This window comes from Megalops cyprinoides, chromosome 4 (genome assembly GCF_013368585.1).
Source record: "Megalops cyprinoides isolate fMegCyp1 chromosome 4, fMegCyp1.pri, whole genome shotgun sequence".
Classification (NCBI taxonomy): Eukaryota; Metazoa; Chordata; class Actinopteri; order Elopiformes; family Megalopidae; genus Megalops; species Megalops cyprinoides.
In genome coordinates, this window is record NC_050586.1 from 885,001 (window position 1) to 897,500 (window position 12,500).

Consider the following 12,500-nt stretch of genomic DNA (forward strand, 5'->3'; position numbering starts at 1 on the left):
CAAAGAAAGAGCTGTGATGAGTGAAGAAGTTTTACTGTGAAGTTCATTTTAAACTTAAAGCAGAGCCACATTCTTTCCATGACCTCAAGCTATGAGTAGCCTTAGCTGTGCCTGTTGGGAAAATGTGTGTTTTTACACACATTTACAGTAGGTAATCAGAAATAAAAATAAGATTGAACCTTTTGAGGATCTCTTTCCCTTTTTTCCTGCACAGTGTCGTCCTGAAAATCTCATACCTGTTACTGCAGCCACTCCGTCAAGTGGCCCTGCTACACTGCAGCTTCAGTAAAACCGGTTTACAGGGCTGCAGTGGGAGGGATTCCCAGTCTCCAGCCTGCTCCTGTTCTCCAAACACACCTGCTCCTCACAGGAACTCGGTGTGGGGAGGCTCACAGCCTGACTGTTCTTAAAGGCTGGCAGGGTAGCTGACCTGCCCCGTGTGTGTGTGAGGATTGGGGAGAGCTCCCACAGTGATGGCTGCTGAACTCTGTTCTCCTTCTGTGTGGACGCTGCCCCCTGCAGGCTACATTGGGGTGGTGAACCGCAGCCAGAAGGACATCGATGGGAAGAAGGACATTGCAGCTGCCATGGCTGCCGAGAGGAAGTTCTTCCTGTCCCACCCAGCCTACAGGCACCTGGCTGACCGCATGGGCACACCCTACCTGCAGAAAGTCCTCAACCAGGTGAGCAGGCACATGAACAGGTACACTCTGCTACTGTCAGCATTATGGGACTGTGCAGTATGGCATTATGGGATACTCGTACGCTTTTGCAGGACCACAAATTGCCTAGAATAAGAAGGCTGTCGCCAAGGCAATGTAATCTAGTCTGCCTCGATAGAGCCGTAGACAGTGAAGAGTGAACAATGACAGTTGCAGACCATGGTGATGTATGGTTTTTATGACATTTATCCTGGGCTTTATGAGAGAACTGCGCTGACTTTGCAGTTCTTCCCCCCTCCCCCCACCCAGCCCAGTGTTTCTGGCTCCCCTGCGATGGCCAGCGGCTTTTACAGATGGTGTGAAGGGGGGGTGTCTCTGTACGCCAGGAAGTGTGTCTGAATCTGTCTCTGCCCACCTCCTGCAGCAACTGACCAATCATATTCGAGACACTCTGCCTGGCCTCCGCAACAAACTGCAGAGCCAGCTGCTGTCCATTGAGAAGGAGGTGGAGGAGTACAAGAATTTCCGGCCCGATGACCCGTCCCGCAAGACCAAGGCCCTGCTGCAGTGAGTGACCTGCTCAGACACCGGAACCCACAGCCGAAACACCGGAACATACACCGCTCAAACACCGGAACATACACCGCTCAAACACCGGAACCCACAGCCGAAACACCGGAACATACACCGCTCAAACACCGGAACATACACCGCTCAAACACTGGAACATACACCGCTCAAACAGCGGAACATACACCGCTCAAACACCAGAACATACACCGCTCAAACACCGGAACCCACAGCCGAAACACCGGAACATACATCGCTCAAACACCAGAACATACACCGCTCAAACACCGGAACCCACAGCCGAAACACCGGAACATACATCGCTCAAACACCAGAACATACACCACTCAAACACCGGAACATACACCGCTCAAACACCAGAACATACACCGCTCAAACACCGGAACATACACCGCTCAAACACCGGAACCCACAGCTGAAACACCGGAACATGCACCGCTCAAACACCGGAACATACACCACTCAAACACCAGAACATACACCGCTCAAACACCGGAACATACACCGCTCAAACACCGGAACCCACAGCTGAAACACCGGAACATACACCGCTCAAACACCGGAACATACACCACTCAAACACCAGAACATACACCGCTCAAACACCGGAACATACACCGCTCAAACACCGGAACATACACCGCTCAAACACCGGAACATACACCACTCAAACACCAGAACCCACAGCTGAAACACTGGAACATACACCGCTCAAACACCGGAACATACACCGCTCAAACACCGGAACATACACCACTCAAACACCAGAACCCACAGCTGAAACACCGGAACATACACCGCTCAAACACCGGAGCATACACCGCTCAAACACCGGAACATACACCACTCAAACACCAGAACCCACAGCTGAAACACTGGAACATACACCGCTCAAACACCGGAACATACACCGCTCAAACACCGGAACATACACCGCTCAAACACCAGAACATACACCGCTCAAACACCAGAACATACACCGCTCAAACACCAGAACATACACCGCTCAAACACCGGAACCCACAGCTGAAACACCGGAACATACATCGCTCAAACACCAGAACATACACCGCTCAAACACCAGAACATACATCGCTCAAACACCGGAACATACATCGCTCAAACACCAGAACATACACCGCTCAAACACGAGAACATACACTGCTGAAACACCAGAACATACACCGCTCAAACAGCAGAACATACACCACTCAAACACTGGAACATACACCACTCAAACACCAGAACATACACCGCTCAAACACCGGAGCATACACCGCTCAAACACCAGAACCCACAGCTGAAACACCGGAACATACACCGCTCAAACACCGGAGCATACACCGCTCAAACACCAGAACATACATCGCTCAAACACCGGAACATACACCGCTCAAACACGAGAACATACACTGCTGAAACACCAGAACATACACCGCTCAAACAGCAGAACATACACCACTCAAACACTGGAACATACACCACTCAAACACCAGAACATACACCGCTCAAACACCAGAACATACACCGCTCAAACACCAGAACATACACCGCTCAAACACCGGAACCCACAGCTGAAACACCGGAACATACACCGCTGAAAGATACACCGCTCAAACACCAGAACATAAACACTTCCTCAGAGAAAGTGTTTGAACAGTCCTCACATGAACAAACATCTACTGCAGGTACAGCTGCCCCCAAATGAACACAGACTGTCACAAACACTAAGCATCTTTAACACAGACTGCCACATCTGCAAACACTAAGCATCTTTAACACAGACTGCCACATCTGCAAACACTAAGCATCTTTAACACAGACTGCCACATCTGCAACATCTGTCCTTGAAGGAACATGAGCAGCTGCAGAGGCACCAATGGCTGTACTTGCTACAGTCCGGCACACAAACCCGCTCTACCTGTGCTTACAGGAGCACACTGCACTGTAGCTGTCTGCACACAAGCATCGACCTACAGAGAACCGTGACCTTTGAAGACAGATGAAAGAGTCCAGTACATTAAACATTCAGTGTGAGCTCTGGCAGAGACAGACAGGCTTCTCATTATTTAAGTTCTTTCTCTTTGGCTTAAAATCACAGCAGAGTCTAAAGGTAAAAGCGGGACTGCGTGTCTCCTGTGAGGAGTGTATTCCCGGTGTTTTTGGAACGCACAGTGCTGTGTAGGGCAGTGAAAGCACTGCTTCTTGTGTAGGATGGTGCAGCAGTTTTCGGTGGACTTTGAGAAGCGGATTGAGGGCTCTGGGGATCAGATCGACACCTATGAGCTGTCAGGGGGAGCCAGGATCAACCGCATCTTCCACGAGAGATTCCCCTTTGAACTGGTCAAGGTACAGTACACCCACACTCTCTCTCACACACACACACACACACACACACACACACACACACATACACACACACACACGCGCACACACACACACACACACACACACACACACACACACACACATTCACACTCATACACACGAACACGCGCACACACACACACACACACACACACACACACATTCACACTCATACACACAGACACACACAGATACACCTACACACACACACAAACACAAACACAAACACACACTCACAGTCTAAGTGAAACAACTGTAAAGCTCTGCTACACTTCCTTTACAAATGTAACATACTGTATCATAACTGTTTCTGAGATGTATTGTGTAGTGTGTGTTTGGGGAGAGGTGTCGGTGCCGGGCCCGGCTCTGGGGTTGCAGTGGTTGCAGTGTGTGTTTGGGGAGAGGTGTCGGTGCCGGGCCCGGCTCTGGGGTTGCAGTGGTTGCAGTGTGTGTTTGGGGAGAGGTGTCGGTGCCGGGCCCGGCTCTGAGGGAGGTGCAATCTCGCTGTTTACTCCCCGGCATTTCTCTCCGTCTGCAGATGGAGTTTGATGAGAAGGAGCTGCGAAAGGAGATCAGTTACGCCATCAAGAACATCCACGGAATCAGGCATGTACCCCCTGATCCTGCTCCCAACCTACTGCCCACCCTCTCCCCACCCTCCCCCCAATCGCCCGCCCTCTCCCCCCTCTGACCCGCCCCCTCCCCACTCCGCCCCACTCTCTCCCTTCCTGTTCTTTTCCCAGCAGCAGTAGCAGATGCTGTCTGTGTTGATAGGTGAGGTATGGCTGGGCCTGATCGGGCTGGCAGTCTCCTGGCCGCTGAGGGTGAAACAGCTGTGGCTCTCAGCACAGTGTACTGCGACTCAGCTCAGACAGAGGGATGTTCCATCCCCACGTTTCTAGGGCTGCAGAGAGGGGTGTGAGAATTGGAAAACTATGAGACTGATGGACCCGGTCCTGAATTCAGTGTGCAACTCTTCCTCATTGACTGCACTTCCTCTCTGAAGTGCAAAGGAAAATGAGGATGTTCTTGCTGTCATGGTGCTGAGATGCTGTACAAAGGAGCCCACGCTACCGTATTTCACACAGAGCGGGGAGATGAAGCCCAAAAACAGGGTCGTTAGAGCACCAGCAGGGACGTTTATGGGATTAAAAGGAAAACTGAGGCAAGCTTTTCCAGCATGAAGTGTGCGGAGCCTGCCTCTGATCTCAGTCTTCCGGAAAGCTCTGCCCTTTTCACTTGGGTCTGTTCCTGGTGAATAAAACCCTGCAGGACAGAGGAGTATGGAACAGAAGAATAAGCAGTTAAAGCACACACCTGCAGAAAGGGCTGGCTTAGCCCACTTCATGAAGACAAGGGATATCTTGGACTGAACATACAGTGGCTGTAGTCTGGCCATCCCATAATGATGACATCACTGTGCCACTATGAATGTATTATGTAGTATCCTTGCTGTATTTTTAAATTCTTTTTCCTGATTTGTAATGCGGTTCTCTGTGTCCCACCCCCTGTCTCCTGTGGCTCTGATGTCGGCTCTGTGGGTCAGGACTGGCCTCTTCACGCCAGACATGGCCTTTGAGACCATAGTGAAGCGGCAGATCGGGAAGATTAAGGAGCCGTGCCAGAAGTGTGTTGACATGGTCATTTCTGAGCTGGTCAATACTGTTAGGCAGTGTACCAAGAAGGTAAAGCCCTACCCCCGATTACCCACAGGGGGCGCAAGGGTGCGCCTGCTGTGTGGGACAGGGGCTAGTTTTTTGGTTGCAGAGAGTGCAGTGTGGTTGCTGGGGCTCTCTGTGGAGAACCAGGGGTGTCTGAGTCTGGGGGTCTGCGTGTGTGACTGATGGCCTGCATGAGTCAGGAGTCTGTGAGTAATGGAACTGTACTCACTGGGGTCATTAACTACAGGGTTGCCCTTTATATCACTGCATACATAATGTGAGTTAGCAGCTACTCAAGCACAACAGGCCCATAAGGAAAGGAAGTGATTGGTGTTACTCAGGTCCTGTTGGAGTGGGAAGGGAAGGGCAGTTGTGGACTAGCAGCTTAGTGGGGTTTGAAGTTAAATTTCAGCACTCACTGCAGTCACACCTGAAGCCTCTCACCCCAGGTACTCCTGTGAGATGCAGGTGTGTGTCCGCAGCCAGCAGGTGAACTCAGCTCTTTTTCGAGAAATCAGCAGTAACGGGGCAAGGTTTGACCATTATCGGCGCAAGGTTTGACCATTATCGGCGCAAGGTTTGACCATTATCGGCGCAAGGTTTGACCATTATTTGACCACTCAAACCCGTTGTTCATGGTTCCCAAACAGCTCACCTTCAGTGTCTCTGCTGTTTTGGGATCCACTGTTTGGGAACCTCTGGTCCTGAGTGTAGCCCTCCAAAACACCACCAATTAGTATTAGCCGTGCAAATATTTTCAGTCTGGAGTCAAGCTGGCTGCTCCCTGAAGGCCTGTTGGACACACAGCTGAATTCTCTGATGTGAAGACTGGCAGCGATTGGCTGTCGGCGCTGGGGTGGGCGTGTCTCTCTGCATGTGAATGGCTCATGCTAAGAGCAGAGCCTCTTTGGAGGAGCGAGAGCCTCTGTGGAGGAGCGAGAGTCTCTGCTGGCCCTTTCAGAAGAAATGTCTGGCAGTTCCAGGTCTCATGTGCTGTTGTTTTTCTTTCCCTCTCCTTGTTCCCTTTTTCCATCCTTCTTTCTTGGTTCTATCATGGTGATGCTGCATTTTTTCATGCTCCGTCACTCCTGCTGTTTGTCCTCTTTTTTTCTATTGTCCCTATCCCTTCTCCCCCCCCCTTGCGCTTTCTCTCTCTCTCCCCCATCCCTCTCTCTCTCTCTCTCTCTCCCTCTCTCCCCCTCCCTCTCTCTCTCTCTTTCCTTCTCTCCCTCTCTCTCTCTCTCCCTCTCTCCCTCTCTCTTTCCTCCTTTCTCTCCCCCCGTCTCTCTCTCTCCACCCCCTCCCTCTCTCTCTCTCTCTCTCTCCACCCCCTCCCTCTCTCTCTCTCTCTCTCTCTCTCCCCCCTCTCTCCCTTTATCTCTCTCTCTTTCCTCCTTTCTCTCCCCCCCCGTCTCTCTCTCTCCACCCCCTCTCTCTCTCTCTCTCTCTCTCTCTCTCTCTCTCTCTCCACCCCCTCTCTCTCTCTCTCTCTGTCTCTCTCTCTCTCTGGCTGTTCTCGACTCGTGGGCACCCCCTGCAGGACAGGGCTGTTCACACCAGATTTGGCCTTTGAGGCCATAGTGAAAAGGCAGATTCATAAGCTGAAGTCTCCCACCCTGAAGTGTGTAGACATGGTGGTGAGCGAGCTCAGCACCACCATTCGCCAGTGTAGCGACCAGGTAACCAGGACCAGAGTCACCTGTCTAACCAGGCCAGCCATGGCGGCAGGAATAGACCGATGGCTGGATATCAAGCACCCCAATCGCTGTCTTCGCTCTCTCCTCTGCTGTATAAAACATTTCTGCTCTCTCCTCGATCCCCAGCAGAGACGATGAGAGTGTCCTCTTCTCACAGTGAACCTGTCCCTCTGTGTCTCTCTGTCTGTTTCTTCCTGTCAGCCTGCTTGCTTGTCTCTCTGTAAGCCGTGACCAGGCTGTCAGCTGAGGGCTCGAGCAGCACCTGCGGTTCAGTGGCAGGGTGCGATTGATCATCCTGCTGAATTTCGGGGTGCGTTCGGAACCTCTGCGGGCGGTGACGGGGACTCCCCTCCAGGGAGGGGCTGGATGACAGCAGAGAGTTATTGGATCTTTGTTACCTGCTGCTTTTTTTCTGTCTTTTAAAAATGCTTGTTTTCTCAGGTTTTAAAATCAGTGCTAAAGTTTGTACACTGTGACAGGATGATTGCAGTCACGTTTGTGCCAGTCTGAGGAGTTTAATATTCCACTGTTCAGCCATCATGCTGAGAAAGAGAACAAGCTTCCAGGCATGTCAAAACATCCAGATTTTTCTGGTATATCACGTTTTTAACATATTTAATCTGGGGTATAAATACATATTAAGGGCACTATAAATACATGTCTAGGTACACATTTCTTTGCAGTCTCTTTGTCTTTATCTGACAAAGAGCTCCAGCATCATTTTAAAGAAGACATCAGAGCTTAAATATCATAACAGCATAGTGTTGAATAGTGTAATACTGTAATATGGAGAAAAAAGCATAGCGGAAATTAATAAAGAAATGTTGGGAAACACACAGAGTGCTGTGCCCTAAGATTTCCCTCAGACTCCTAAAGAGTTTACGCTTTGCACTTTGCCCTTTGTTGATTTGTGACATTTTTATGTCTGGTGAAGGGGAGCTCATATGATCATGTGCATATGTGCTTGTGTCTGTCTGTGTCTGTCTGTGAGGAGGATAACAGAAACATTATAGACAGATTGAGATGAAATTTCAAGGAGGACAAAATTCTGACTGCTACTATCAGCAGTGGTGGAGTAAGGCGTTTTGCTATGTGCCACTGTAGTTTATTTATAACAATGCTGAAGAATACAGAAAAAATGCTTTGTGCTCATATTTTTATAGAAATTTTTATGTTTTGGTTTTTATAATGTGTAAATGTTAGGGTTTTGCCTTAATTCAGATCATTTAAAAGCAGACATTTGGGAGACGAATCTGGCCACACCCAGTGTTCCAGCTAAAATCGGTTTATTCTCACTGCCGGCTGAAGCTGCCACACTCACTACTCTCTATTTCTGTCAATAGTTCAATGACATCATTTCTGTTCCATCCTAAATTGGCCTGGTACATTCACTCCAGCTTTGGATGAAATCGTTTTAACACCCACAGAGAGTTACCTTCATGCTTCCAGAGTAACGTTCAGTGTGTGTTTAATAAAAGTCCACAGCAGGGTAGCCACTCATGAATCACATGTGGATTAACAAAAAACGAGCCGAGTGCCGAGCACTCTCATTCTCTCATTCTCTCATTCTCTTCCTCTCCTTTCTCTCTTTCTCTCACATCCTTCTCGGTCCCAGATCGCTCTGTATATTTTTCTGTTGACACAGTGTCTTGCAGCATGTGCATGATAAAACAGCACGCACTGTGCTCTTATTCACTGTGCTGCACGTGTGATACTTTTGCTGCAGGTGTTGAGCGCCGGTGTCTCTGTAAGAATGTTGGGTGTGTTGGGTTTGTGGGTGGGGTGTGTCTGTGTTAACTGTGTGCAGCAGAGAGGCTGTGTGACTGTGAGTGTGATGCTGTAGTGTCTGTGTTCTCTGTGCTGTGGAGAGGCTGTGTTCTGTGGAGAGGCTGTGTTTACTGTGCTGTGGAGAGGCTGTGTTCTCTGTGCTGTGGAGAGGCTGTGTTCTCTGTGCTGTGGAAAGGCTGTGTTCTGTGGAGAGGCTGTGTTTACTGTGCTGTGGAGAGGCTGTGTTCTCTGTGCTGTGGAGAGGCTGTGTTTACTGTGCTGTGGAGAGGCTGTGTTCTCTGTGCTGTGGAAAGGCTGTGTTCTCTGTGCTGTGGAGAGGCTGTGTTCTCTGTGCTGCGGAGAGGCTGTGTGCTGAGCTCAGACACCCACCTGTGCTGTGCTCTCGTACCTGCAGCTGGCTCAGTACCCCATGCTGAGGGAGGAGATGGAGAGGATCGTCACTCAGCACATCCGTGACCGCGAGAGCCGCACCAAGGAGCAGGTGGGTCACCTGGACGCTCAGCTTCCCTCACCTGTCACCTGCGTGGGTTTGCGCTGAGCAGGTGCTGTGGATCAGGATGGCTGCGATGTCAGCCCTGCTCTCAGCGTCATCAGTAGCCCTGATTCTATCGTCAATCAGCCATGTGAGAATGATTGGCTTGGCATTTTGCTGTAAATGTGTTTTATGAATACAGAGGAAGTTTCAGTGGTCTGTTTCTTCCTGTGTGCGTTATTGTTGCCAGGTGATGCTGCTGATTGACATCGAGCTGGCCTACATGAACACCAATCACGAGGATTTCATTGGATTTGCCAAGTGCGTGTGCCCGCCCCTTTACCCTACAAGGCCATGCACTGCAGGTGATTGACAGCCAGGACCAACCTGCCTGACATTTGTGTTCTGCCCACAGCGCTCAGCAAAGGAGCAACCAGATGAGCAAGAAGAAGTCCTCTGGGAATCAGGTGAGCAGGTCGCCACCCACAGGACTGGAGTGGTACGGCAACTGAAACAGCACCATTCTCAATGTTACTGAATCAGGTTTAACCTGCTTAAGTAATTCATCTCATAACTAATTTTTCATTTCATATCATGTTATTAAATACAAATTTAAGTTAATTTGTAAAAATATAAATATAGTACATTGTGAAGGCATTCACCAATATTGAATAAAAATACATACAAATATTATATTACAAGTGATATTACCAAAGAGAGCTGTGAAGAATCTTTCCATCTCCCCTCTCTGAGTATAGTTTCAGCCCCAGCAGCAATGCATGTATATTTTGTCATGTAGCAGATGCACATATGTATAGTGTGGGTATATGTGTCATGGTGATGGTATAGTGTAGGTGTGTGTGTGATGGTGGTGGTATTCTGTGATTGAGTATAGTGTAGGTGTGTGTGTGATGGTGGTGGTGCTCTGTGATTGAGTATAATGTGGGCGTGTGTGTGATGGTGGTGGTATTCTGTGATTGAGTATAGTGTAGGTGTGTGTGTGATGGTGCTCTGTGATTGAGTATAGTGTAGGTGTGTGTGTGATGGTGGTGGTGCTCTGTGATTGAGTATAGTGTAGGTGTGTGTGTGGTGGTGCTCTGTGATTGAGTATAGTGTCGGTGTGTGTGTGATGGTGCTCTGTGATTGAGTATAGTGTAGGTGTGTGTGTGATGGTGCTCTGTGATTGAGTATAGTGTCGGTGTGTGTGTGATGGTGCTCTGTGATTGAGTAGGTGTGTATGTGTGTGTATGTGTGTGTGATGGTATTGAAAGTGAAAGTGATGTGCAGTTGGAATAGCCTGCGGTGTCAGAAAACACAGGAACCCGAAGGGGGGGGCGGGGGGGGGGGGGGGGGGGTCAGGCCGTCTCTGACTGTAGCTTCCATCCCTGTGGTGATACTGTAGGACACAGAGCGAGGGGGGGTCAGGCCGTCTCTGACTGTAGCTTCCATCCCTGTGACCCACTGTGCTCCATGGGTCCATTCTGTTTCCGGGAGAATCCCACATTAACAGCTCTGTTATTCCATTCTACCCTGCTCTAATCCATACCTTCCTCTGTCTTTTCCTCACAATCTTCTGCTTTGGAGTTCTTTTGGGAGCCATTTTGATTCTGTTCCTTTTGGTTCTGGTTCTTTTTATTTCTGTTCTTCAAATGACCTCGCTTAACCCCTGTTCTCTTTTGCTTTGCCTCTGTTGCTATGGCAACTTGTCTGCCTCAGGATGAGATAATGGTGAGTAGGCCGAGCCTCTGTGTTTGGTTTGTGTGTGAGTGTGTGAAGATCTGAGTGTGTGTGTGTGTGTGTGTGTGTGAATATCTGAGTGTGTGTACGTCTGTGTGTGTGTGTGAATATCTGAGTGTTTGTGAGTGTGTATATATGTATATGTGTGTAAGTGAATATCGGAGTGTGTATGTGTGTGTGTCCGTGTGATTGTGTATATGTGTATGTGTGTGTGTCCCTGCACTCCTCTGACCCCCTGCTCCCCCTCTCTGCCCTGCCCAGGTTATCAGGAAGGGCTGGCTGACCATCAACAACATCGGCATCATGAAGGGCGGGGCCAAGGAGTACTGGTTCGTCTTGACCGCTGAGACTCTGTCCTGGTACAAGGACGATGAGGTGGGTTTTTGGGTCTGGCAGCATGAATGAGAGCTTCACATCTCAACTGGCACAAACCTGGGGGTTATTATTGTCATTAAAGTTAAAGTTCTGTTGTTGTAATCATTTATTTAAAAAATAACTGGAGCCATACTAGAGCCCTGTGCAGGCCAGGCTCCTGCAACATCCTATCCAATTCAGCAACAATTCCTCCTGCTCCGGCAACTATTCATCCCTCTCTGGCAGCAATTTCTCCTGCTCTGGCAACTATTCATCCCTCTCCGGCAACAATACACACAATGGTATTAAAAAAATAGGTCATTACTTCTCAGTAACAGATCCCTATAATTCCAGTGACTTTTTGACTATTTCCATCTATACAGAAGAAATACAGTATTGATAACCTGACATATCAGTTTTATCAATCAATTTTATTAAAGACTCACAGCAGCCCAAAATAGCCTGTCAGGCATGCTAGAACTCTCACTTTTTAAATATGATGTCTATACACAACCAGCATGTCTTATGTTTTCAGGAGAAATATGAATTAATTATATCTGTGATTGCTCTGCTGACAGTTTACCACATTAGGCAAACACCAGTAATACAAGTTAAATGATTTGCAGATAACAGAATGTATTATTTCTATTAAATTTAGAGAGTAAATAGCTATATCTGGCTTGGGCTAGGGTGAAGATAGCACTGCTGGGTATTATGGATGTTTGGATTATGAAAATAATTTTATGTGTGCATCACCTGTCCCTTAGCTCCTACCTGCTTATTCTCTGTCTGCACTCACCTGCACCAGAGAATTTGTCTGCAAAATTTTTGTTTTTATGACAAAGTCTTATTTCTGTTTTGTGTGTGTGTGTTCGTTCATGTGTGTGTGCTGGCATATGTGTGTGTGTGTGTCTCTGTGTTTCTTTGCTTTTAGCGGTTTTGCTGAGCTGCACACACCGAAATGTCCCACAATAGAAGTGGAATTAATTTGCTTGGCTATTTTAAGAACGGATTCATCTCTGTTTCCAATCAGTACAATTTTCCTTTGGTTTTTATTGAATGTGTTTGTTCCAGGCTTGTGTTTTCACATGGCTCTGTTGTTTGAGACGGAGCCTTTGTTTCTCTGTGAGAGATAGCTGCAGTGTTCGGAGGCGGTGCTGCCACTGAGGTG

The 12,500-nt window shown here is 48.6% G+C and overlaps 1 protein-coding gene across 8 annotated transcripts in view; it reads left to right on the forward strand.

Annotated features, from left to right (window-relative positions):
• dnm1b (dynamin 1b) overlaps positions 1-12,500 on the forward strand; it is a 45,257-nt gene that overhangs the window by 16,553 nt on the left and 16,204 nt on the right. For 7 of the 8 annotated variants that reach the window (XM_036527889.1, XM_036527890.1, XM_036527891.1 and 4 more), the window contains exons 6-15: positions 523-683; positions 1,087-1,229; positions 3,467-3,602; positions 4,159-4,226; positions 5,167-5,305; positions 9,161-9,247; positions 9,489-9,559; positions 9,654-9,705; positions 10,955-10,966; positions 11,237-11,350. In XM_036527889.1, the coding sequence (XP_036383782.1) occupies positions 523-683; positions 1,087-1,229; positions 3,467-3,602; positions 4,159-4,226; positions 5,167-5,305; positions 9,161-9,247; positions 9,489-9,559; positions 9,654-9,705; positions 10,955-10,966; positions 11,237-11,350 (983 nt within the window). Of the gene's footprint in view, positions 1-522; positions 684-1,086; positions 1,230-3,466; positions 3,603-4,158; positions 4,227-5,166; positions 5,306-6,821; positions 6,961-9,160; positions 9,248-9,488; positions 9,560-9,653; positions 9,706-10,954; positions 10,967-11,236; positions 11,351-12,500 lie in introns of all 8 variants that reach the window. The other variant, XM_036527897.1, reaches the window with a different exon arrangement.